General features: G+C 46.9%; 1 protein-coding gene across 1 annotated transcript in view; it reads left to right on the forward strand.

Moving 5' to 3' along the window:
• DOCK2 (dedicator of cytokinesis 2) overlaps positions 1-27,894 on the forward strand; it is a 371,400-nt gene that overhangs the window by 268,662 nt on the left and 74,844 nt on the right. Inside the window, exons 28-29 of the mRNA XM_010980444.3 lie at positions 18,222-18,320; positions 20,865-20,959. Coding sequence (XP_010978746.3) covers positions 18,222-18,320; positions 20,865-20,959 — 194 coding nt within the window. The remainder of the gene's footprint in view (positions 1-18,221; positions 18,321-20,864; positions 20,960-27,894) is intronic.

Genomic DNA, 27,894 nt, shown 5'->3' on the forward strand with positions numbered 1-27,894 from the left:
CAGTTAATTACCATGCCATCCACCATCTTATGTTGAATGATAAAATTATATTGACCAAAACATGATTCAGATGCAGATTTTCGGGAACTCTTCTGTTTGATGAGGAAGATCAAGGGGAATTACATTATTATCTTGAGTCCCTGGTGAACAAAGACCTGTCCTTGTTCACAGCTCCTCCTTAGCCCAGAGCTCAAGACCCCTGGTCTGGAATTCCCAGCCTCTCTTCCTTCCTCATCAGGAGATTTCCGGAAAGTTGCTGCCTCCTACCCGCAAGCTCAGACAATGATTTTTCTTTCTGTTGCCTAGACTTGTCATTGAGAAGCCTGGTGTCCTCCGCAGAATGTATTTGCAAGTAAAATGCCCAAGTGGTAGGAGAGAGGCCGGGGAGAGGGGCAGCTGGATGTGGTGGACTGTGTCAGACAAGCAGCCGGCAGGAGCTCTCAGCCCTCCGGCCAGTTCTTCTGCTTGGAACAGCAACCCTGCAGTGTCCCTGCCAGCAGGGCCTCCTGCTGCCTCTCGCCACGGCACCTGGGGACGGGGCTGCCTTTGAAAGGGGCTAGTCAAAGCTGTAAGGCAGAAATTGCCCCGGTGCTTCATCTTGCAGTGACAGAAGTGCAGAGTGGTCAGGCGGGGGCTGCCCTGCCTTCAGATCTTGTCGGTGCCACGTACTAGCTGAGTGTGGTTTTGGACAAGCCACTTTTCCTCTCTGTGCCAGTCTCCTCATTCGTCTAAAGCAGAGAATAATAGCCTTACCCCTAAAGTTGTTGTGAGGATTCAGAGAGATTATGCAGGTAAATCGCTTAGCATACACCTGCCACATAGCTAGTGTGTGAATAAAAGGGAGCCTTCGTCATTCATGACTATTACTCTGTCCTGAGTTCCGGTCTTAATTTTCCTTTTGGACCATGAGCTCCCTCCTGAGAGCAGGAGCCAGGTCTGATTCCTTTTTGTATCCATTCACTGAATCACCAAACATCTGCTGAAGCCCTACTACGTACTAGTCACTAGGCTAAGGGCCCAGCATTTGGCCCTACGCGTGGTGTGCCAGTGTTGATGAGTGGCTAATGAATGAAAGGGGAGGATGGATGAGGTTACAAAAGATACTTTGTACTGAACAGCCCCAAGTGCTAGAGCAGTGCTTCTCAAACTTCAATGGGCCTTCTACCCACCTGGGAATCTTCTTAGAATCGGGTTCTGCATCATCAAGACCGGACTGGGACCTGAGGTTCTTCATGTCTAACAAGTTCCCAGGTGACCCCGATGCTGCTGGTCTGTGGACTGCACTTTGCAAGGCACTGGGTACCTGCGCGTTATCTCAATCATTGCTTGTAAAACCTTTATGAGTTTAGAAATGAGGAGAAGTATGTTCACAGGAACTGAGAAGTTGTTTAAGACAGCCGGCCAGTCTGCAGTCAGGGTGGCCTGCCCTATTTTTGCCTATTGAGCTACACTGGCCTCCTAAGAGCAGTGGTTCCCCAAGTTTACTGCACATTTAGAATCGCCCAAGGAACATTAAAAATCCCCATTTGTGGGGAAGTGGAGAGCAGGTAATTCTAATGTGCAGCAAAGTTTGGGAACCACAACTTCTAAGCCCAAATCTCACCCAAGGAATAAGAAAAGAAGGGGCCTAATTCTGCAGTCTGTCTAATTTCAGGTACCAATCATAGACTTCCACAATTTAGAGCTATAGGCCTCTTTTTTTATTTTGCAGATGAGAAAATGGAGGCCTATAATCTCTTAACCTCTGTAAATTATTCATCCAAGATCACCCAGCTCATTGATCGCGAAGGACTAGAATGCGGGCCTCTTGGCTCCCACTTTCCAGGTGTCCCTTGGTTGTAACCAGCTACAAAGGTGACAACCCACACAGTTCCTGTGCCAGAGGAGGATTCCAGGAACACAGGTTTATCCATTGGAAAGGCATCTTCATGCCCCTCTACCAGCTGGAAGCTTGGAGAGACTCACATGAGACCTGGGGGCTCTCAGGGAAGCATCACCTGACATCGCAGAGGCAGGGGAGTTTTCTTCTACAACGCCCCACCAGTCTTTAAATGATAGCATGTGACAGATCATGCTCGGAAGTTGTAAGGGATTTAAAATTCCTAAATGAGATATATAATCCCATCATGGAAGGAGCATAATTGTGGCTTGATTCAGTATAATAAGCATTTATTATGTTCATTGTGACATAATGTCAGTTTTGTTGGATGCTTCATTTGAAAGCTATAGCTGCTGCAAATTTGTACAATCAGCCCTTTTTTTGGCGGGGGAGGAGAGGGCAGTGGTTACATGACTCAAAGTTGAAGAGCCTAAATCTTAGCTGTTTCTGTGTAGCTTTATCTTACAACCATTGATAACTTAGCTATATGACATGCCTGCACGCTTAATTGTAATCATTTATAGAGCACTTAAGCTGTGAGCAGTAATGCGTTAACCACTTAAGGAATGTAATCACATTTAGTCTACACGCACCCTGGGAAGTCAAGGTACCTACAGAGGCCTGCACAGCGAGGAACTAGGGGCCTAAGATGCAAACTCAGCTGTGGGAGACTCTAAGTCATCACACTCAGAGTAGAAGGAGCTGATTCCCTAGCCTTGTTTTGTAGATAAAGACCAGAGAGGGGAGCGCAACTTGCCCTGGGGCACACAGGAAGCAAGGGGCAGGGCTGGAGCTGGGACCAGAGTCTCCTAACTCTGGGTCCGGTGTTGCTTCCTACTGTGTTCATGGACATGAGCCTGAAAGCATAGCGAGGACTCCAAAATCTGTCCCCTTCCCACTCAGGCTCAAGCCATCAAAGGGTGAGGAAGCTATTCTCCAAGACAGATAAGACTTCAGTCCCATTCCCTTGAGGGACCTGTTTGATTGGAAAGGAGCCATATACCAATCTGTGTGTCCCCTCAAAGCAGACCTAAATCAGCACATGCCACTTAGTCACCTTCCCAATCTGTGTCCCATGCACACTTCCCTTTGAGACTGTGTATCTGTTCATTGAGCAGATACTTGTTGGGTACCTGTATGCACCAGGCGTATATTGCAGATGAAGACATAAGAAGAAAGTGGGCCCCTAACCCAGTCTCTGCTTTCACAGCCCTGTGGCAGAGATAGACAGATAAGGAGAGGGCTCCCCAAAACTCTGATCAAGGCCATCGGAGCGATGATTGCAGGGGCATGAGAGCTCAGAGAAGGACCTCCAACCCAGCTGAGGGTGGAGAGAATCTCAACAGCCTTTCTGGAGGAGATGCTTTCAAATATGAGACCTGAAGAGGTGATGAGGCAGATTGTTTAGAGGGGTGTGTGTGTGTGTGCGTGCGTGCATGCGTGCACGCTGAGGCTGGAAACAGCGCGTGGACAGGCTGTCGGAGGTGATCAAATATGATCTGGACAGGTGAGCTGGAGGGGAATCAGGGCAAATTCTGTGTGGCCTGATGGTAGAGTTCAAAAGGGTGGGTAGGAAGAGGGGAAGAAATGAAGCTGAAAAGGGCCAGTCACACAGGGAACTGCACCCTGGGCTAATTTGAGGTTTGAATTTTTATCTTAACAGCCGGTAGGATCTATTGAAGATTTTAAGCAAGAGTGAGAGTTGGTCTCATTTCCGTTGCAGTGAGATCACACTTCTGACTGTAACACGGAGATTAGAGGGGACAGATTTGGAGGCAGGGGACCACTTGGGAGGCTGCTGCAATAATCCAGGCGACAATGATGGCAGCTTTAATCGGGGCAGTGAGACTGGGGACAGAGAGACGAACACATTCAAGACAAATTCCTGCATCTCCAGGGCTTGGTGATTTATGGAACGGGGGAGGGGTAGAATCAGAATGAAGGACCAGGGCTGGATTGCTGTCTTGAGTTAGTGGGTGATTCTGAGAAGGAGCACACGGGGAGGAGGAAGGGGCTTCTGGGAGGAAAGGGTTGGTGTTGACATGTTTATTACGAACTGCCTGCGGGGTGTCCTGGGGAAAATGTTCAGTATGAAGCCGGACTGCTAGAATTCTCTTTACTTATCAAAAAAGACCCTAAAGCTGTCAACACTTTGTAATCTTATGAGAAGTGACCAGAAGAATGACATCTTGACCCCCATCCTAGACTGGTTGTTCTAGACGGTGTATGGCTCAGGGCAATGAGCTAATGCAACAGAGGCCCCGTGGCCACTGGCGTAGCTAAGAAGACTTTTTTTTCCTTTAAAATCACAGCAGGTGGGACAGTCTTCCTGGTCTCCTCGACAGGAGTTCACTCACTCATATACTCGCTCATTTAGAAAGACTTCAACTGAGCACTTTCCAGGTGTCAGGCATGGAGGACACAGGCTCTGGGAGAAGGTCCCTGCCCTTGAGTGTCTCCAAGCCTACTGGAGAACACAGACACCTGGACATATGACTATGATTCTGTTACAGGCAGAAGGAGAGTTAGATGTCAGCGTTCAGGAGACCCAGCTGTTCTTAGACTTTAGAAAGCTAAATGTCACCATGGGGTAGGTACAGATACTTATGGGATGGTTTTCAGTTTTCATGTTGGTGTCTTGTGCAAAACTCACAACAACAGAGACACTGAGACTTCAAACTAAGTTTCACAGTCCTCACATATTTCAATTTTGTCACAATTCTGATTCCCTCTGAATCCTTAGGACGGCCACCTCCAGAGCTTACCCACTTGATGAGGACAATGAAAGGAGAAAGATTTGCATGTTATTGGAGTAGAGGGAGGGAGCGTCTAACTGTGTCTGGACAGAAGAGCCTCAGGTGGAATCAGAGAAGGCTTCCTGGAGGAGTGGGTGGTATTTGCATGAGTTTTAAAAAAATGAATTAGACTTCATGGTGTATAAAAGAAGGCATCCTTGTCTTGTGCAAATGTCCAGGGAGTGAAGAGAAGTTTAGAGTAGATGGCATGTAGGTGGGAAGAGGAGGCAGGGAGAGAAATAGGACTTAGATTGTGGGCAGCCTTGAGTGTTATTCTGTGGAGGCATGTGGGCATGAAGGCAGCAGTGGGGAAGAGGCCTTTCATGCAAGTGCCCACCGGAACCAGGCAGGTACATAAAAGAGGAACTAGGTCGGGTGACCAACTGTCCCCATTTGCCAGGGATCGAGGGGTTCCCTGAGACATAGGATTTTCTGTGCTAAAACTTGGAAAGTCCTGGGCAGACCAGGATGAGATGGTTGTTACTGAATGAGGCCAGGCGCTGGCTACCTGGAACGTGTTTGCTCACCTCCTGCCCCAGCCCCTACCGGTTTCAGGGGGCAGCAACCAGTGCAGCCATATGAGAAAGCAGAATGGTATCTCCGAATCTGCCAGACATCCAAGAGAAGCCGAAAATCTAAAATTCATGCAATAGCTTCTAGTTTTAAAATGTTGACAGAAGAGTCAATTGTTTTAAAAACACTGTTTTGGCCAAACAAATCATTTCTGGGAGCTGCGTGAGGCCTGCGGGCTGCTGGTTTGAGGATGTCCGGGCAAAGGGATGTAAGCAAAGCCCCCACGTCCCACCCTGTTCCTGCGCTGAGGCCCCTTAAACACACATTCAGATGGATTTTCATTACACAGAGTGACTTCAGTGATCAACTGTTTGGTTTTTAATCTCATGTTCTTAACTATATTTGGATGCTGGGCACAGAATGTGATAGATTAAAGCAGGGATGAATCGTGGTGACAGAGACACCCATTCAGTTTTTCTGAAAGATGGAATTAGTGCTCAATGGCTTGTTCTTCCCCCAGTCTTGAAACCTATGTGGTGAGGAAGTTAAAGAAGAATGTGCATCTCAAACACCAGCCTCAGTTGAGGTCCATTTATTCTGGGTATCAGGACAACACCCTGGCTGAGACAGGAAGTGGGAAAGAACAATCGTTTTGTTCGTGAGGAATTTGGAGGCTCAGGGGCCAGTGTTTGGAGCTGGTAGATAATGATACAGTTTCTTCAGCACTGTGGTCAGAACGGCTGGGTTCTAGTACCAGCCCCGCCACTTCCAGAGGCTGTGTGACCATGGGGAACCACCTCGCCCTCTCTGGTCCATGGCTTCCCCATTTGTGCTGCACGGAGGCTGGCCTGCAAGGACTCCCAGGGGTCACTCTCCCCATCAAGTCTAATTCTAAGCTTTAACTTCGATTAGACTTGTGTTAGGATTTCTCCAGGTCTGCCAGGGTTGAAAGAGTCAGCAGGGGTTTTAAAGAGCAAGTCAGTCCAGATGACTGTGACATCTGTTTTCTTTTCTAGACGGAATTAGCAAATACGGGGCTGTGTGGTAGGTTGATCTGATATCTGGGTGCCACCAGGCCGGCTCTCTGGGTGGCATTTTTCATTGTATCACTTGATTTTTCTTTAACTGAGTGTGGATCAGAACACAGGGATAGGAGTGGAGTGCCGGAGGAAAGCATCAAAGGCCGGGACTGTGTGGCCAGGAAGCCTTCTGCTCCCAGAGACGGGAGGTTGGGGCAGGTGGGGGAGGACCTGCATTCATGCCAAGCTGCAGTGTCACCTTTTATTAATGATGACGGGGAGAGGGAGTCAGCAGGCAGCTAATGCGGACTGCGGAGGATGGTAATTGGAAGTTGTTGTTACCATTCCAAAGGACAGGGAAGTGGAAGTGGGACAAATGGGAATTTAAGAGGAGGGAGGTGAGCAGAGGGAAAGGATGAGAGGAAAAAAAGGAGTATGATGTCATTTGGAAAATTGCAACCCAATAAATCAATGAGGTATCATTCCCAGGACAGGGAGGAAACTGCCCAGGCAGGAGCCAGCCAGCCGGGGAGCGGGGAGCTGACAGGAAGCACTAGCTCAGCAGGCAATGCAGCGTCCTCACCAGGGGGTCAGCTGGAACAGACGACCCAGGAGTGGACTTCCACTCCCTTCTGTCTCCGCCTCCTTGGAGCCTTTTTGTTTTTGCATGAATGACATCAGAAGAAATGCTCTATCCAAAAGGGCTTACAGGAGCTCATTAATGTGACCCCTTGGAGTCAGCTTTTCAAACAGTTATCTCTGAGTTCAGCTTCATAGGATTTTTTTCATCATGGGGATCAGCTTCATAAAAGCCAGAGCGTGATGATTCTGCCAGTTTGAACTGTTAACAGATGAAATAGTACTCCCTTTATAGAAATGAAGAACAAGGACTTTGGGTAGCTCTCTTTGGTCCTCAAGACCTTGTCAGCAGAGCTGGCCTGAAGGCAACCCAGTGGGCAGGTGCCTGCATGGCATCCCATTACTGGCAGATTGAGATTCAAAGCCCTCAAGCCTGGCATTCAAGGTCCTTCCAGTCTGCCCCCCCAAATATCTCTTGTGATCTCCCTCTGTGAACCTCTGCTGTACCAAAACACTTTGCTCATTTTCACCTCTGCCTCTTTCCTCGCCATGTACCATGTATAAAAGTGGAACAGCAATTTCTCAGCACATGTACTATCCCTCCCCATCCCTTGTCTACAGCAGACATCACTAATCGATCGCCACACTCTTTCCTGCTGAGCTAGGGCCTGGCATTAGAATCACTCCTCACACAGCTCTTTAGGCAGTTAATACCAATCAATCAAATTAATCAAATTATAAAATGAAGTATTTTTTCTATTACTGATGTCCTTTCCCACTCTTAGCTTAATCTCTTTCTCTCTTGTAGCTCCTCGAGTCCCACATGCTCTGTGAATTTTTCCCTGCACATTCCTAACTACAAAGGTCATTTTCACTTCTTAAGAGCCTAGGGAAAACTTTACCCATTCATTTTGCACCTGTCATTCAGCATTATAATATGTATCTCTCTACAGAGCAGAATTTCTCACTTCAGCACCAGTGACATTTGGGGCTGGATCGCTCTTTGTTATTAGGGCTGACCTGTGAATCCTAGGCTGCTTAGCAGCTTCCCTAGCCTTTACCCGATAGGTGTCAGTAGCAACCTCCCCCTCTCCCTCTGTTACGGTGGACAAAAATGTTTCCAGATATCGTTAAATTCCCTCTGGGGGAAAAAGTTGCCTCCTAGTTAGAACTACTGTATTAGAGAGGGAGGGAGTGCGGGAAGAAGGAAGAAAGAAGGAAGGAAGGAAAGGAGGGAGGGAGGAAGGAAGGAAGGGGGAAGGAAGGAAAAGAAGGAATCTGTCCTACTAGTCTGAGACTTTCAGGGTATGGACCATGATCATACCTGATACAGCTCCTTACACATAATAGGTGCTGAGTGAATAATTGGCTAATTGACTGATTTACCGGGAGTGAGGAATCATCTGGGAAGGGGGAAATCCTAGTGTGGATTAAGAGTTACATGGTCAGTGTGCCTTTGCTTCGGTTAAGCACTGCTGGGTTGAGCGATGCAGAGAGCTTGCAAAGAGGCCACCTGCACACACACTGGATAAGCTGCACCTGAGTGTGCCGGGACTAGCCGACCACTTGCTGCAGGGACAAACTAGACCTCTCTGGGGGAGGTAGGGGAAAGTGCCAGGAAAGGTCTGGTTGAAAAGCTGGGCTTAGAACACGATGTACAAGACCTTCTTCACTCTTCTCTCATCTTCATTCCTCGTGGAGGAAACAGGAGGGGCAAACTAAAGACATCCTTTTATCCACAAAGTAATCATCCCTCCTGAAAACTCTCTTGCCTGGCTGCCTGGTTTGTCTGTAAGCAGATTTGTCTGCCTGCCCCTCCCCTGCTTGAAACGCGGATGCTCTGTGAATGGAAACAAAGGGCAGCGAGAGCTGGTGTAGATCATCACCCGCAGTGCAGCTCTCCAGGGCCACAGGGAGGTGTAAGTCATCCTCCACGAGGCACCGAAAGCTAACTCCACACTTTGCCAGCCGATCAACGAACTGCTCCCTGTGAACCAGAAAGGGGGCTGAGGCTGAGCATGGCCAGAAGGCTTTTTGAGTGCCTCTGGTGTTGCCGGGCTCTCCCGGGACCCTCTGCACCCTGGCAGCACTGTTATCCCCATTTCAGAGACCAGAGAACTAAGGCTCTGAGATGTAAGCAACTTGTCCAAAGATCCAGAGCATGTCGAAGAGAGCTGGGATTTTTATCCCAGTACTTAGAGAGCCCTGTCCGGTGCCTTCCAGGAAAGCTGCTTCTGTGGGAAACCAGATATATTTCCTAATATGTGGTGTTGGTGTCCCTCATTGAACTGTTCTTGGCCTTCAAAACCCCAGACAATGCAGAAAATGGAGGGGTTATCCTCAGCTGAGCCTAAAATCATGGAGACTCATAAGCCATAGGGCGTAGTCATTAAGAGGGCTGGTCTTGTCTATGTAGCTGTGTGGCAACCCTTACCAGTTATTCTGTCTGCTTATGTAATCTGCCACCCTAGCTCCATCCACCCATCCATCCATCCATCCATCCGTATCTCCATCTCTCCATCCTTCCCTCCCTCTCTGTATAGGCACAAGAGATGTCTAGACTGTCCTCAACCATTCTAGAGGTTTATTGAATTGAATGAATATTGAATATTCTCCACATTCAAGGTTGGGCAGGAGGCATGGTGGAGTGAAATACAATGCACTTTTCCTTTCTTCATTGTACTTTGAGGTATTGCTTAATTTTCGTATTAATAAGGTAATGTCATGTTTACAAAACAATAGTCTGGAATCAAGCTGAGCTAGGCAGGTCATGTCACCTCTCTGCTCCTTGGTTTCCTCATCTGTAAAGTTCACGTGGTTTTACCAACATTGACTGAACGCTGAGAGGATTAACTGAGATAAAGCGTGCGCAGCCCTTGGCCCGCGGTAAGCGCTCAGTAACTGGTAGCTGTATTATGACCATGTGTACTTTTTCAGTGTCTGATACATAAACGTCCAACTGATATTAGCTTCTCCATCTTCCAGTGCTTTCCTTCCTTTGCCAAAACCCTATAAAATGTCCTTACCAATGGATGAACAGCGGGCTTAGCACACTGCCCGACACACACTTAGCCTTTTAAATGGTAATTATTGAGGGAGAGGATATAGCTCAAGTGATAAGTGTGCAAGGTCCTGGGCTCAGTCCCTAGTACCTCCTCTAAAAATAAATAAATAAATAAACCTAATTACTGCCCCCCCCCAAACAAAAGTAATATTTAAAAAAATAGTAATTATTATTGTTTTCCTTTAGCCCACAGTGCCTCCTTCCTGAGTCATAATATCCTTTTGTGACACTTTTCCCTGTTGAAGGTTGACACTGGTGTCTTATACAACCTGGATGCACGTATTTGCAGGAGAAGGTGAGGGGCTGCTTAAGACTGATCCAGAGCCCACGTGCAAGCAGTGCTCCTGACTTTGATTTTTCTCTGGAATATGTGAGCCGAGGACAAAACCATACTGTCCAGGACTCAAAACAGACTTTTGCACACAGCCCTTCCTGAGGCATTTGGTGCAAAGCATAGAAGATCATCATTGGCGTATGTGCTGAGAATAAATCCCTGTTTCTCAAACTACTCCTTTTGCAATCACATTTGTGAACTTCTCCACGCACACCTCCACAGACGTAATTAGAAACATTTAGACAAATCATCTTCTGTTTAGTTAAAAACTGGGGTGTCCTGAATGATAGCCCCTGTCCTGGCAAGCAGCCTTCTCAAGTCCCACGGGCTGGCGTGGCTTTAAACAGAGTCTGGGAGCCACCGTAGCAGGCTCCCTCCCCTTCACTTGGCGCTAGCGACAGGGAGGCAAACCACTGAACTTGAAGGCATATGGGATCCACGTAAAACTAGAGTTCACCTGCATGCCTGCCGAAGGAGGGCCAGAGCCTGCTATGAATAGTCATGTGGTGAGAAACGCTGGCTGAAGGGTGGTGGTGCTGCCACGGACAGGGAGAGTCAACACTGAGAGCATGGTCTGCGCTTTTCACACACCCGTGACCCCGGGAACAACTCCAGGGTGGCGTCTTGGAGATGTGGCTAAGACTCGGAAACTACCTCTTTAAAGAGGGGTTCTTGAAACACACAGCAGCCAGAGCAAGCTTCCTAAAACCCAAATCCTCCCTTTGCACTTAGAAGAAGACCCAAACTCCTGCCCCTGACTTTCAAAGGCTTTCAGGATCTGGTCCCAGCCTGTGTCTCTGACCTCTTCTCATGTGTGCCTTCCCTCGTTTTGTTCCTTCCAGCCGTGCTGGCCTTCTCCAGAACTCTAGGCACAGCCTACCTCAGGATCTTTACATCTGCTGCTCAGTTGTCGCGGATGCTATTCTGCCAGCTTTTGCAGGACCAACCATCATCATTCAGATCTCCACTCAAATAATGGCTCTCTAAGAGGCCACCCTTATCTCCCCTATTGAACAGAGGTCCCTTCCCGCGCCATCTCTATCTCATTGCTCTATAATATTTCGTTAGGAGCAGATACCACTGCCTAAAATGATCTTCCTTATGTATTCACTTCATTGTGATGTGTCTCCCCATCCCTGGCCCTCTACCCAGTGGGGATGCGAGCTCCTTAGGAACAAATTGCTTGTTAATCTTATCCATGACTGTGTCCACAGCACCTAGAACCATGCCCGGAACATAGTAGGTGCTCAAGAAATATTTGTTAAGGAATGTGTGAAAGAATGATCTTACTCTGGCTCAGTCAATATGACTTAAGATGGAGTAAGGTCTGAAATAGAATAGAAATTCATTTCTGTCCTCTCCTAAGGCAAAGGGGTTCTACCTTTGGTGACCCTAACTTTTCAGAGTCTGTGAAGTCTCGCGGTCCCTGTAACATTCTTTTGGAAGTGGAGAATGTGATAATAAGTTCAACCTCTTATCTAACAAATATTTATTGAGCCCATACTGTGTGCAAGTTCAAGTCTAGATTCTGGTGATACAGCAGCGAATAGAGGGACAAAAATCTCTGCCCAGATGGAACTGACAGTGATGACATGGGAGACATCATGGATTTACAAAAAGAACATAGATTTTAAAGCCAGAAAGACCCAGATTCTTATTCCTGCCCCACCATATACTAAATGTCTGTCTAGGCAAGCTGCGTGACCTGCATGCATCTCACTTTCCTCATCTGTAAAATGGGCATGAGGCTGACCTCAGGAGGGTGTTGAGATGACTCAGTGAGATGATAAAGTTAGAGTCCTGAGCACAAGTAATGAATGAACAGAATTTGCTTGCCTTCCACCTCCCTTTGGATTAAACGTCCCATTGTAGCCTTTGGAAGATTTAAAGTGACCCCACACTGCAGAGCCACATGCAAAGGCTCCAGCCAAGATCAGAGAATGTTCGTTTCAAAGGAAGAATGTGTGACCAATTCCGGCTCCTTTTCCAGCCTTGATTCAAAGCGGCCCTGTTACCCCTCCCCTCCTGCTCCTTATCCGTGAGGATAGCTCTCTGAGGAGACACCGTGTTTGCATTTCTGGCCCTGGTGATGCTGGAGAGTGATCATTATTGCCCACAGGGCCAGGCAGGGATGCACACAGCGGACTCTAAAGAGCTGCTGTGTTGTACAGATGGGATGTGTCAGGGTGCATCCAGGGAACACAGCATCTGAGCGGCACCGTCCTGTTTTCTTGCGATGTTGTGCCTTTGATATGGAGCAGGCTCCACGGGACCCCTGGATCTGTGCCCATCAAGAAGCTTCTCCCTGGAGGAAGGTGACTTGGTTTACTCTGTCACACAGCAGGATCCCTGGGCAGCCAAAGAATGTCACTGCACACAACGGCAGGCGCTTCCCAAAGCCAAACAGCTGCGGGACTAAGTTTACTGCAAAGAACAGTTACACTCCAGGCTTTTGAACAATTGGGGCCCCGTTGTCACTCTTCCTACCTGCCAGCAACAGTCCCCAAATAAAAGAGACCTCCCAGCGTGCTCTGCTCCAAGAGGCACACGCTTGATTTACTAAAGAGCTTTGCTTGGGGCCTGTTGTTAAGCACAGGCATGTCCAGAGTCAAAGGACACTTGGCTGTTTGTCCCAAGCTGTGTCAGGGGCGCTGTGTGTCCACAGACCATCATGGGTACATGGAGTCATCATTTTCTCTGCTCAGGATTTCCTTTAGCCCATCTGCATGGTTTCTCTGGCCCAGAGTCAGCAACAATGACAATAATAATACTAATGGATAAGTATCTGGGGGGCTTTCTGTGTTCTAAGTGCTTTACCCAAACAACTGATTTAATTTTCACCCAAACTGTATGAAGTAAGGCATATTTCTATCCCCTTTTACACTGACCCAAGACTCTGCCCAAGGTCACACCACTAGTAAGCGGTAGAGCTGAGATTTGAATTCAGGCTGTCTGGCTTCTAGGTTCCCCACTCGGATGTTTGACATCGTGGCAGAATCAGATGCAGGCTGTTGGGAGCACAGCCTTACCCCTCCGGCTCGCTGCTGCACCCGGGCACTCAGCACAGTGCCCAGACCTTGATGGTTGCTAAGACAGATCACCCACACTAGTTTCCCCGAAGATCGCTGCAAACGACAACTCTGAGCTTCCTGACCGAGCTCTAAGATGAAGGGATTTTAGGGTCCCTGCTTTTCCTGACACCATAGCTTCCCACCTCCAGTCCTGGATCCACCACACAGACAGCGCCAATTCCATCCAAGAATAAAACCTGTTATATAACCACGTGGCAGGCATGGGAGTGAATGGAGAAGCAACCTTAGAGTGGCATGTGGCTACTCTTAGTCTCTCCAAAGGAAATGGATGGTCCCATCCATAAAACTTTTCATCTCCCTGTGAGCCTCCCTCGGCGTGCAAACTTTCCTCCTTCATCTCCTCTCCTTGGCGCTCTCTGTATTTTATTTTATTTTGGTCGAGCACATTATTTGAAGTTACTATGGCAACGTGTCACCAGCTGGCATCGCATAGTAATGCTGGCATTTAGGTAGCAAGCTCCCGAAGTTGGCTCTTTCCCTCCCTCTGCGGTCTCATCACTCCCACCAATCTCAGGTGAGCGGGGGTCGCATCTGCAGCAACCATGCCCCTCTCCCCTGTTTCGTTAGTTCTTCAAGACAAGGCAAACTGAGAGCCTCTTCCTCGTTCACTCAGCACTGCAGGGGTCCTGACGTGTGTGTGTGTGTGTGTGTGTGTGTGTGTGTGTGTGTGTGTGTGTAGGTGTGTTTGCTTTAGAGGTGGTTAAATAGATAGGCTTGTGTGTTGTGCACCAAAACTGTTGGCCTTGTCAATAACATGATGATGATGATGATGGTGATTTTTCATGCAAAGGGGTGGGTTAATTTGGAGACGGCTGTTCTCCTGATCGCGATCACCTAGTACCCCAGCTAATTAATGCTAATGATACAATATTGGGTTTCTCTTTTTCTCTCTTGCCGTGACACGGTGAAGAGACCCTGAGTGTCTTCCTTCGGAGCTTCAGCTCTCTCCCAGGTGTACAAGACCTCCCTACACACTGATAGGCTGAATTAATTAAGAGGATTGATTGTCGCGGATCACTGAAGAGCGTTCTATATGGCACATAAGCTCTGCCACTCAAGGCGTTAAGTAGCCCCTCATCAGCCAAGTGCCTGCGATGATTGCATTTATTTTTACACGTTTGACCTAGTTTCAAACCGTGTCTCTTCATGCTGTGATTCATTAGCTACATTTTAAACCATCCCGAATGGAGCAGAGGTGACTCTGCCTGGTTTGTGCCAGCGTCTCAGATACAATTTCTCTCCGGAATTTAATCTGCAGGTCCCCTGGTATTCTGTTTCAAGAAGCAATTTCCTATCCAGGCACCTGGAATGCTGCTTGGGTACGGATGAGTGGCTGCCTCATGCCTTGGTAGTAAATATATGTTGACCACAAAATCTCCACCAGGGATGAAATGAGGGGCTTTGTCACTAGCCTGGACTGCAGGGGGTCCCTCCACCCCCCTGTCCCCCATGCGGTGGTCAGGCTTTTCCATGCTGCTGACAGGGCTGGGAGTTTGGGCTCTGACACTGTAAAGTTTGAGCCATGTCAACATTGGGAGTATTCTGAGTTGCTACGGCAGATGCAGCCTGATCATCACCCCCACCCCCAGTCCCTGTATCTCTTTCTAAACACTTAAAACATGGTGGATGTAGAAGGTCTCAAACTTGTGAAAAAAGGGAAGGGGGCCGGAAGGACAGAGGTGGGTTGCCGCGCTGAGGACACAACTGAAAAAGGGATGAACATCAGAGGAACATAACGTGATTCCATCATTCTACCACTGCGTGACCAAGAGTGGTTTTTTTTTCTTTCTGGTTTTTAATTTAAATAACAAAGAGGAGCCTTTTCTGTATTCGAACCTGCTGCCGGTGTCTCCATTTCAGAAATCAATCCATCACATTGGTGTGATTTCTGACAGATCTGACATTGAAGTGGGCTAGACACCTTAGCAGGAAAAAAAGGGGATGCTTCCAGTCGGAAGTAAAGCACTGTCATTTCTCATTAACAGCCAAATGCAGGTAACTTGTCCAAACTTCAGTCACATCGCACCACAGATCGTACTGGAAGGCACTCGGCTGGGTTTTTCTATGTGGTAGTTAGAACGGAGAAACGGACAAGCTGGTAAAAGTAATTTTGATTGATCGGTGAGCTGCATACCCTGAGCAAGTCCTTATAAAAAGATAATAATTTCTTTCATAAAACAGTCACTCTTTTAGATGGGTACGGGGACCCCTTCCCCTTTTATTTTCCTTTCAAATGAAGCATGGAAGTTTCTCTAAACAAGGCTTAAAAGACAATGCAGCCTTTTCAAGGTAATTCCAGGCAACTTGAGCTCTGAGGTTCGTTGTTTGCTTTTTTTTTTTCCCCTTCAAATTCAAATCAAGCCTTTGGAAATAACAAGCATTCCGTATCTGTATCTGTGCATTTGGGGCAGCCTGCAGTTCTGACAATGGTGGATTTTCCAACACACACACACACACACACATACACACACACACGCTCACAATCGCAGGACTCATTTAAGCCAAAGCTTTAAAAGTAAACTATTGTCCAAGAGATGATAGCATTTTCTCCGAGAGGATGGTGGATCACAAAAAAATAAAACCTTCCCAGATCTCTTACCTTGAAGCCGTGGAATTACCTGCAGAGGATGTCCTTCCCTTCTTTGCAAAATGAGCCAGGCTTTGGCCAGCAGCAGAATTACTCCAAAAGAAGAAATAATAAGTCCTTTATATTGTAATTTTCACTGTTTATATGCAAGAAGTGTAGTGGGTCTGCTCACGTAGGAATAAATAAAAAGCCGGAAAAACTGCACGGCAGCTACCATGTGAAAAGGAAAGACCTCTAGTGGCCACTGGCTGTATTCTTTGAGGAAGCTCCTCACAGAAGAGATGGAGGGAGAAGAGGAGACACAGGCATGTGTGTCACACACACACACACACTCTCACACATGCACCCCCCCCCCCAAACTCGGAAAATTTCTCTCTTTTTGCATCCAGCCTGCCAAAGGCATAAACAGTAATACACTTGTTTCTTGGTTTCGGGAGCACCTGGTTAAGTTAGCAGCGATGGTGACGTTCTGTCTGGTTTGAAAGGGATGGATAATTTCACAAACTCACCACCCCCCTCCGGGGGCCTGAGCCCGAGAGAGGACTTGACTCCCTGGATGGCCAAGGTGGTTGGCCCCAGTGTAGAGGCGCCAGGTCCCCAGCAACATGGTGTCATCACCGTTGCTCCCGAGCGTCCCCATCTGGCACACTCTGCCCCCTCTGCGTGTTTCTGAGCATTTATGGCGCGTGTGTGTGGCGGTCACTGACAGGCAGTGCTGGCTTCCCGTGCGTGTGCCCTGGCCCAGTGCTCAGAAGGGCTCTGAGGCTGACTTGAAGTTCTGAAGAATTTTTACAAGGACTCTTCAATTTTCATTTTGTCCTGAGCCCCACGAATGACATAGCTGGTCCTGCTGGCTGGGCGAGCACACTCTCCCTCACGTCCTAATCGGAAAGAACGTGGAAGCAAATGAGAGTCCATATCTTTGGGGGTTCCTTTTGGGAGTGCGAGCTTGAAGGCTTCCTGTGGGGGAGTGTGGAAGGAGCTTCCTGGGGACCTCAAGGCTGCTCCTGCCACCACCATCGCTGAACTGTAAACCTGTCATCTGGGAGGATTTTTTTTTTCACATTATATTTTAATGACCAAGAAAAGTTTTTTTTTTTTTTTTAAAACAAAGACAGCAGTTTGTGATACAAATATAATACTTGGTTCAAACATAGTACTTCCAGACCCGCCTGTCTGGTCTGCATTATGTCTGATACCCTTTAGCAGCGGGGTTCCCTGGAGATGCCTGCATCCCACCAAACGGGCCATCTTTCACAAGCCTGCCCTTGACAGGGCCTTGGGGGGGCCTTCCTGGGGTTAAGATGGCAGCCCAGGGGAATGTTGCAGGAGACACTCTTGAGTGGCTTCTCCCAGCTGGTAGATTTATGGGCAGTACTTCCTTTAACCAGGTTCCCAGAGCAGAGCTCCCTACATTCCACTTGCGGATGCCAGCCCTGACTGACAGCGCCACCCTGGTGCAGACTCATAAAATCCGGGAGGGAGAAAGCAGAAGGGGGTGAGGTGATATATTCTGATGCATGACAGGAGGGGGTTCTCGCTTCTCTGATCCCGCGGATCCTTCCAGACCCACTTCCTCTCCGACTCCTCGCGTTGGCTCCCTTCTTGTCTGAGTCCCTCTGGCACTTGGTTGGCTTCGCAGGCAAAGGTCTTGTAGTTTTTCTCTTGTGGGTGTTTATCTTGCTTTCCCAACTAGATCATGAATTCCTGAAGAGCAAGCACCACCTCTTCTCTTTTCTTTTTCCCTCCATGGCCCTTAGCAAGTGCCGATCCCTGGTTGCTGCCGGCGTCTCACTGGCTGGTTCGTGGTGGTACAGTTGATGCATCTGTTGACAGCTTCAGTGTATTCAAGGCACTATGGGATCCATCTGATCCTTTGATACATCTCCAGGGGTAGATATGGATGGATTATTGTCCCACTTTACAGATGAAACAGTTAGCAATTAGACGTGTAAAATTGTTTACCAGAAAATCAGACTGTCTCCAGACTCTTGGTACAGGCTGGATCCCCTGACATCAATACAGTGCTCTTTTCCCAGCAAACAAGCCCCCGGAGAGGTAATGGATCGAGCCCTTATTGTCTATATCTGGAGCTTCTATGCAGTCCCAGGCACATAATAGGTGTTCAGTCAATGCTTTTTGGATGAATGAGCTGATGAATAAGCCATAAGGAGACATTTACTCTCAGGGAAGTTTCACACGCTGATCTGCTGAGGAAAAATTCTCCATCCCTCGGGGGCCCTTTCATACTGGCCTGGGATGGAGAGGTGTTTTCCAGACCGAAGTCAAGTGAATGGAGAAGAGGAATCTCGTGGTCCTCTCTCCGCTGTTTCATGGCACTTTTCCTTACTTCTTGCAGAGTCACTTTGTGGCATGTATGACAGCCATCCTGCACCAGATGGGTGACCAGCACTATTCCTTCTATATTGAGACCTTCCAGACCAGCTCGGAACTTGTGGTGAGTCTGTAGGGTGCTGGGTCGGGGGAGTGTTGGGGAGATATTTTGCACTAAGGATTCTTGAGAGTTTAGGGCAAGAAGATCTTCCCATGAGCCTTGAGTACCTGTGGGTCTAAGTTTGCAGGCATGTTCGTGTGAATCCTGATTTCTCACTCCCATTTAGGCTTGTGTATATCACTTCTAGGATGCAGCGTCAGCCCATGTCAGACAGGAGCCCTGAATGTCTAGTCTGCATATGCCTTAACAAATATTTGTTGATGACCTTGGACATTTTGAGGCTTAAGAGCATAAGCGTTGGAGACACACAGTCTTGGGTTTGAATCTAGGATTTGTCACCAGCTACCTGTGTGACTGTGGGCAAGTTAACTTTTCTTAAGCCTCAGCTTACCCATCTGTAAAGTGGGAATAATATCATTTATGTCCCAGGGTTGAGAAGGGATTACATGAGAGCACAGTAGCTCTCACGTTGTAAGTGTCCGGTAAGAGGTGGCTGTTCTGACATTGTAATAACAAATGCAGACAGAAGGTTGGCCCCTGAGCCCCTTTCTTCATCTAGCCTCTCAGAACCCATTTGCTTCAGGACTGCGTGCCTGTCGCCTGAGAGCCCATACCTCTGCAGCACATGATGGCCTCAGCATAAAGCCCAGCTTGGGCTGGCCTAGGGGTGTAGCAGTCCCTTTGCCCTCAGCATGGTCACCGTTGTCATTGTCTCCTTACTACTGCCAGATTCAGGGGTTCTGCTGCCGAGGGCTCACTTTTAACTCTCCTTGAAGGAACCAGAGTTACCATTATTGGACCAACCTCAAAGAGTGGCCCACAGAAAGAGAATCAGTAGGAAGCCAGTGTCCTAAACCTTCATCCATTTAGCAGAGAGAAGGTCTCTTCATTGGAGTAGGATTGGCAAGAAATGGAACCTCTTTCTGGCTATACAAAAGAAAAATAAGTAATTGAAACAAAAGGAAAGCTAAATAACCCAAGATTTTCCCCCTCGGTTCTCTGTGTCCTGAGACACGGAAATAGAAAGACTGGATTCCTCATTTTTGATCCTCATTGGAAGGAAAGGAGAGAAGGATGGTAGGAAAGGGAATTCCTTTTTATTGAATGTATACACTTCTTATGTAACCCTCTAGCACTGTGACGCAGGTGTTAGCAGTCACATTGGACAATCTGTTTGCTCAAGGCCACATGGCAGTATGTGGGAGAGGGAGGATTTGAACCTCTGCTCCAGCCCTGACGCCATGTGACATCTTCTCATTCAGAAGCCAGGTTTTCCATCTATGAGGAAGAAGCTTTCTCCATTCCCGCAGGAAGGGAATGTGCCCGTGACATTAGCCACACCTCCCCAGGTGACATCAAGGATGTATGATTATGCTCACTTAATGAACACTTACAATGGGCCAGGCTCTGTGTGCAGCATCTTACAGACTGTGTGCACTTAATCCTCACAGTAACCCTTTGGGTAGATGTTATCCCCATTCTGCTGATTTGGAAACCGGGACTTAAACCATTGAGGTAATTTTCCCTAGAAGCAGTGATTTCTGGAAAGGAACCAATCTCATTTCCAGAATTTTTCAGTTTAGCTTAAAGCAGTGATTTTCAAATTATATTTCTCCCAGCCTCAGTATCTTCTACCATAAACACACACACACACACACACCACGCGCGCGCGCACACACACACACGTGTGCACTTCCACCAGAACTGTGCTGCTTTTTTCTATTTTATATATTAGGTTCCAGGTAAGATTTTCTCTGAACAAAGAATTCTACTGTTAAAATAATTTGAAAACCGCTGGCTTCAGGAAAGAACTCTGCACAGGTTTCCCATGGATTTTATATTTTACCTAAAGCACACAGTTGGTATGACTTCATTTCCTCCAGCTCAGGAGGGTCCCGGTGCCAGTGGTTCTGGCCTTTGCTATCTGGATTTGTCTTGCATTTGTGTTCTCCAAAAGTAGAGAACAAATATGACCCACTGCAAAATCTGATGGGGTGTGTTGAGGTCCACTTTGAACCTCTTCAGAGGAGAAGGAGAGAGTCCCTATCGTGTTTCCTCATAGCTGCCCAAGCACTTGCCTGTGACAGATGAATTAGCTGTGTTTACAGTACAGTAATTAGATGTTCATTTTTAATAATAGTTTGTTTGCTCAGTGACCTGAGATGCATTCATGTAGTGTAGATTATTTCCTGCTCAAATACATATTTGGAAAGATGATTATAAAATTGCCACATCAATGAATGCATTTACTTCTTTACTCCCAAAGACAGAATTAATAGCGCTTTATTTTGAGAGTGTTTTCACATTCCGTATTCATGTTCCACTTAGGTTTGTGAAACAGTCTCCTGGTAACCAATTGTAAGCTTCCATTTACAGATTCATTGCCATTGGTTTCATTGGATTCACTTAATGAAAGACTGTGCCCTTTCCTATACCACCCCTCCAAAAAGTACTAAAGAAGAAACTTGAACAGCCAGCAAGATCTGGGCCCTTCCTGTTATTTCCTATAAAGCAAGGTGACAGGTGTGTTTTGTTTTACTATTGCAGGACTTCTTGATGGAGACATTCATCATGTTCAAGGACCTCATTGGGAAAAATGTGTATCCTGTAGACTGGATGGCCATGAGTATGGTTCAGAACAGGTGAGCTGCCACCTGCTTCCCAACAGCCCCGTCATCTCAACGCTCACTTCCCAGCACACTGGTAGGGATGTAAGGTGGGGCTACTTTCTCCCTGGTGAAAACAAACTGAAGTGCAAACGGTCCTTTCTTTCTACATTTAAACCCCAGAGAACTGCTCACCAATCTTGAACTACTAATTTATTATTCTTCATGCGTTCTACTGAACTGGCGACTCCCTACCTTCTCCATTCTTCAAATACTAGTTAAAACATACTTTGTCCATGAAGCCTTCTCTAAAGTCTTGAGACAGGAAAGCTTAAGGTCAGCCTTGTATAAAATAAAGTACAATATAAAAATTAATTATATTATAAAAAATAAAATATAAAAAATTATATTATAAAAATATAATATAAAAATTGTATTATTTTAAATATATTCAAAAAAATAAAATATATTCTGTGACGTATGGTAGGATAAGTTTAGGGAGCCTGGGATTGCATATAATTGAACAGCTTTCTGTGCTGCAGGACTTCTCAGAGCCTTTAAAATGCTAATGAGAGTGTCTAAGAGGAAGATTTAGATATTACATGTCACAGATTTCCTTGCTCATTGAACCATTTGGTACGCATATATTTATGTGTATATATATAATACTTATTAACATCTCATACAATACCAATGTAACCCAAGTGTAACTCAGATCCCACATGGCCCAGCACAACAATAGGTAAGAATAATTGTGAGCAATCTCAGGCTTTCATACTTTCTCTGAAATAATGTTATTTCATCAAAATGAAATTCAAGTCATAACATGCAGTAATGCTATCCAATATTCCCTTTCTCCGTTCTTTAATCTCTCAGTATCTCTCACATCCTATGGTTTACCCAAGACTCTCTCAGAACCTTATTTTCAATTCCTACCCACAGATTCCTTTAAAACCGGATCTTCCAGATCCTCTCTTTTCTTTCTCTCTCACTTTCCTTTGGCTTTGTATGTTTGTTTTAGGTCCTTCCCATGGAAAGCCCTTCACTCTACACTGGCTAGAAGTTTTCTCTCTCTCTACTAATGTCCCTTGTTCTAGATCGCAGAAGCCAAGAATTGACTGGCAAAGATAGAAATATCCCTAGAGGGTAGAAGAAGAGGAGAAATTAAAGACACAAAGGCAGAATTCTCTTTAGTGCAAAGAAGGAAGGCTGTAAACATTTACACATTAACACTTCTGTCACTGGATGCATTCTGGGAATTCCTCTCTCATGTATGCCTGAAAGCTGACTCCAGTCCCAGGTGGCCTCCATCCCTTACTCTTCTGTTCTCTAAGTGCCTAGCCAAGTGACTTTACAGACATACTTGCTCTTGGGGCCAGCTTTAGGGGCTGGTGAAGGGGAGGAGAGGTTTGTCAAGACAGAGAGATCTGTGCATCAAGGCTCAGGGTGGGGAGAGGAAAATCAGCCCAGCAACAGAACATCAGAATTCTTAGCCTGCGCTGACTTTGCCCCGATTCCCCCTGTTCACATCACACAGGGGGGTGGCTGCTTTTGCAGTGCTTAAGGCATTGGTGGGAATTAGACCCAGGCCACATTATGGACGAGAGGCAGGTCTCTTCCTGGGCGTACAACCTATGTGATTGCAGGGGACCCGACACTCTAAAGGACTCTGCTGTCACAATCGTGAAATTCTTAATAATTTTTGGACAATTTTTACATTTTCATTGTACGCTGAGCTCAACAAATTATGTAGCTGGCTGTACCTCACGTCAATGTCCAGTCATCTTGTGTTTGGAAGAAGCCAAACTGCATGTGAATCCTTTCACTGTTTGCCAGCTGGTCAATAATGTCTTGGGGTTTTGCCAAATCACATGAAGCACCCAGATGAGTCATCTTCGACTCACCCTACATTTCAGATACACTCAACTATCCACTGCTACCTACCGTTTCAGACTTCTATGGCTGTGTAAACTATGGCTCGCCTCCTTTCTAGACAAAACTCGACACAAAAGCATCCTTCAAATTCTTGACCATGTGATTTCTCCTTTGTGGATCCTTCTAGGACTCTTTTATGGTAGGAGAATACATTCCCTCCTCTTTGTTTACAGACATGCTATAATATAACACTTACCCCATGGACTATAATCATCTCTTCATATGACTGTTTCTGCCACAAGAGGATGGGCTTCTTGAAGGCAAACACTGTGTCCAATTTATCTCTGTGTTTCTAATTCCTGGCACAGAGCCTCACATTCATAAACATGTGTAATGAACTCTGTATATCCAGTGGGCACTTATTAATTAGGATTTTTAAAGAAATTCAATTCAAATTTGCCTAAACAAAAAGAGAACTTACTGATTCAGACAACCGGAAGAGCCCAGAGTTATGGCTTTAGACATGGATGTATCTAGGTGCTCAAACTGTGTTGTCGGGAATCTGTATCTCTGCCTTCGCTCTTTTCTCTGTTGGCTTCATTCTTAGGTAGATGCTCTCTTTGCAATGGAAGATCGGCTGTGGAAGTTCCAGATACATGTCTTGTTGGATTAGCAACCCCCACAGAAAGAAAAAGCCTCTTCTTCAATAGTTACAGCAAGATTCCCCAGATTGATCTTCAAAGGTCTGACTTGAGCCACATGCCCATCCATAAACCTCTGTGACCAGGAGAATGAAATATGCTGTTTCATCAGGCTTGAGTCATATGACCCTCCTTTGGAACTGGGGAGGCTGTGGTTCGTTCTACTCAAACCACAAGGTCTGAACGCTAAGTGGGAGGCTAGAGGAGTAATTCTTCAAAGGGAAATCTGGGACTCACTACCAGAAGGAGAAGTGGATGATGGACAGGCAAACAAATGCACAGACACCCACCACTGTTGCAGAGTATTAGCCCATTTAATCTTTGCAACTTTATGATGTAGAACTGGTGTAATCCACCTTTCATACATGAGGAAACTGAAGTGCAGAGCAGATAAGTCACTTAGTGTGGCACTGTGAATAAAGAACACGTAAGCCAGGCAATCAGAGACCGTGTTCTTACTCTCTACTGCTTCATCCTGTAAAATAGTGAGGCTTGTATTATTAAGTGCGTTGTAAGGATGCACAAACTGCACATTTATTGGCTCAGGTAACTTAAAGAGGCCCGAAGTCATACAGCTAGTTAGTGATAGATTTCAACATAAACTGGAGAAACGGAACATACACCACGGTTTAGCCCAGATCAGTATATCCATGAATTTCATTTCCTTTTCTCTAAAAATATGCAGCCTAAGCTCCATTCATTCATGTGACCAAGGCAAACTTCATATGTTGGCTAGTCTGTACATTGCAACATCTTTCTTCCTTTTTCTTTTTTCTTTTCTCTTTTCTTTCCTTCCTTCCTTCCCTATTGTTTATATATTAGTATGATGTTTCTGTTTTTATAACTGCCCTGTTATCATTATGATTTCTGCACATATGTATGGCTGGATTTGTCATGTATAATTTATTTATCTCCTTGTTGGAGGACGGAATGGAGCTTGCCAGATTTTGAATGTCTCCTCAGCTGTGTGCTGTTTGTGTATGCAGACATAGTGACACGTCTACTGCAAGAAACACCTCCTGTTAGAGCATTTTTCTTTTTGCAACATTCAGTAAGATCTGATTTATAGGACATGGTTAATGATCAAGTTCTTTGTAATATTTTGAATGAACAGCGTATGCCTAGGAACCTCTTTTCCCCTCCTCTATCTGCACCTTGGTCTGGAAATCCAACATTGTGGGTGGGGGCGGGGGCGGGTGGCGGTTGGGGATTTACACACATCTCTAAAGCTTCTCTGAATGGAATCAATCAGCACATACTTACTGAGTGTCCTGGGCATCCCTGGCTCTAGAGAGTGGACAGGCCCATCTACAACCTGGTCCCAGAGGGCAGGGGGCTTACAGTCTCGTTGGTGAGACAGTAAATATGCCCATCGAAATAGGACTGAGTGCTGCAGTCACCGGGTGAGTTCAGAGCACAGAGTAGGCCCAGAGAAGTTAGGATTTACAACTGTCTCTGTTCAAATCCAGCCTCCACCCTTTAATACTTACGTGACCTCAGGCAAAGCTACTTAACCACTCTGGACTCTGTTTTTCTCACTGTCAAATCAAGCTGATAATAGTACCTATCACAATGGATTTTTGTGAGGACCAAAATGAAATCACGTGTCTGAAGTAGCTTTAGAATTGCGTGTGGCGCGCAGCAGGCATTCCGTAAATGTTAGCTATTATTTTTGCTTTCACGTTCCTATGATCTGGGAATATTCAGAATATGTCGCAGAAGAGGCGCATGCGGGCTGGATCTTGTCTACCTTATCAGCGACGTATTTCAAGGTCTGACGTTGCCTCCAGCACATCCTGGGCCCACAGTAGGGTCACAAGAGTTGACCCCAGGACGTCGAGCAGGGCGGTGCTCAGCATTCCGCTGGCGGCTCCATCAGTGTGCTGGCAATCGTAGAGGCCCTCTCCCCCCTCCTCCTACCTGCACTAATTTGTCCTGATGGCTTCCTTTCTGTAGACGCCCCCTTCCTCCAAAACGTCACCTACAAGGAGGCCTCTCCATGGGTTTTTTTTTTAGCCAGCACAGCACATGTAATCCTGATGTCCCCCTGGCCACAGGATTCCAATCCCGGGCCTGCTGCATCCCTGAATGGAATCCCAAATCACTGGGGATGTGTCAGGGGCACCTGGGGTCGGGGGGTGGTACTGAGCCCTGACCCTGAGCTGGAATCCTCTGATTCACTCTAGCCTCTTGGTGCTTGGAGTGACTGTGGGCTGTGAGGGAGTTAAAACACAGTTAAAGGCTCTGGGAGAATGGTTCTCTCACTGCTCCTGGGGGAGGAATAAGGAACCCCTTCTCTGGCCAGTTCTTTTATTTCCATGTTCAAGTTTTGACCAGTAGACTCAACTATATCCCATGAACCACAGCAGGAAGGGGCATGGGATTCAGGGAGGCCTCCCCCTGCCTTGGGCATTCTCACCGCAAAGGGCGTGCTCACCTCCAGCCCTTCTCTTTTATTCACCTTGTGCAGCCTGTCCGCGTGGGTTGCTGGTACACTGGAGTCCTCACTGTGGGGTCCTCCTGCCTCAGAGCTGCAGGGTGGCTGGGCAGTTAAGGATAATGGTAACAACACGACTGCCATTTATTACAGACCCCTGCGTACTGAGGCCCTGGGCCACCGACTTCCTGCACTGCATGCCATTTCTTCCTCGCACACGGCTCCTCTTACAGACAAGGCAGCTGAGGTTCCCAGAGGTGAAGCAGCCAGCCCGAAGCCACAGCATGGAGGAGGAGTGGGGTGGGGATCTGCCCCCAGTCAGGCTGCTCCAGCACCTGCAGGAGTCTGTGCGCACCTTCCATGTCTGCATCTGGTCCCAGCACTAATGCCTGTGGTGCGTTTAGGCTTATTCGGGAGACAAAACACAGGGACTCTCGGTTGCCTCTAGTAACGAGAATTTGTTCTGTTACGTGAGGGGAAGGAGGGAGCTGTTACCTGGTCCAGCGGCTGCGGTGAGGTTTCATGTGGAGCAGTTTTCAGGATGCCAGCCTCGGGTTTGGCTCCTCTTTCTGCCAGCTTCTTCCTACCTGCAGCGGCTGACTTCTCTTACATATGGCTTCTGCTTCCTCACAGAATTATCTGCTCACGGCCCAGGTTCATTGCATTCCTGGACTCCCTGGATGTCTTGCTTTTGAACTGCCTAAAAGGATTTGATCTACTACTATCCGGCTTGGGGCCCCTGGCTGGTACCCATACGATCACCCCCAGGCTGCTGGCCAGCCCATAGAAGACTGCCTGAGTCAAGCTTTGGTCCTGGGCCCAGTCAGCTGTGTGCAGGGCAGCAGGATGATGGGGACTAGGCGGGAAGGGGCTGCGTGCCTGGTGGGGGGCGTGAGCAGGAGCATGCCCAGTGCCAGAAGACCGTGCAGGCTGGCCTTCAAGGGAGCCCGTGTATCTTTCTGGTTAATTGCAAAGGCTTTAGAGAAAGACAAACCTGAGGCTGGGTCTGGACTCTGCTGCTTATTAGCTGTGTGAAGGTGGGGAAGCTTTTTGGTCTTTCCAGTGCTCAGTTTCCTCTCCTGTTAAGTGCGTGTACCAGTAGCACCCACCTCGGTTTGTAGGGTTAAATGAAACAGTGTCTGTGCAGCGCTTTGCACAGGACATATGAATGAAAACTGTGAGACTTCCACTGTTGCCTTATTATTAATAAGGCGAGCTCACCGCTTGGATTGAACAGCATTACGGAGACTTCCTTGTGGGCAGAAGAGTATGGTGGTTAAATTCCAAGGTCCTGAAGGCAGCATAGCTTTGTTTAATCCTGGCTCCATATGTATTGGCTGGGTTCTTGGGGGAAGTTACCCAAACTCACATCTCTAAAATGAAAACAGTATCTAACTCAAAGGGTTAATGTGAGAATTAAGAAAAGAAAAAAAAAAAAACAAAGAATCCATGCAGAGTACTGAGCACAGAGCCTGGCATGTCACTGCTAACTGTGTCTGTGGTTATTAATTGATTTTTTTGAGTCTGCTGAACATCATGGATGAAATGCAGGAAATGTTAGGTTGAGATTTGATCCTGAACTTGTTTCCAAGTTCGTTTCTGAGAGTAACAAAGAGTTGAGTGTGTTTTCGTTCCAACCCACTTCACCATACTAGTACTTAAGCTTTAAGTACAATTATTTTCTTTGAGAGAATACAAAAGACATACTTTTCCAAATCCATACATGGGAAACCAAATTTAAGTGGCATTCTGCTTCTCAGAGGGTGGCTGCAGGGGAATCCAGAGAGAAGGGGAGGGACTTTGACTCACTGTCTCCCAGCCCTCATCTGCCACCAGCCCCCAGCATCAGCACAGGGGGCTCATTACTTAATTTCTGGTTCTTGGACCGGCCTTTGTGAACCAGAGACAGGCTTTGGTTGACAATCAAAATAATGACTGTCACTGAATCTTCTGATAGC

The sequence above is a fragment of the Camelus dromedarius genome, chromosome 27 (genome assembly GCF_036321535.1).
Source record: "Camelus dromedarius isolate mCamDro1 chromosome 27, mCamDro1.pat, whole genome shotgun sequence".
Taxonomy (NCBI): domain Eukaryota; kingdom Metazoa; phylum Chordata; class Mammalia; order Artiodactyla; family Camelidae; genus Camelus; species Camelus dromedarius.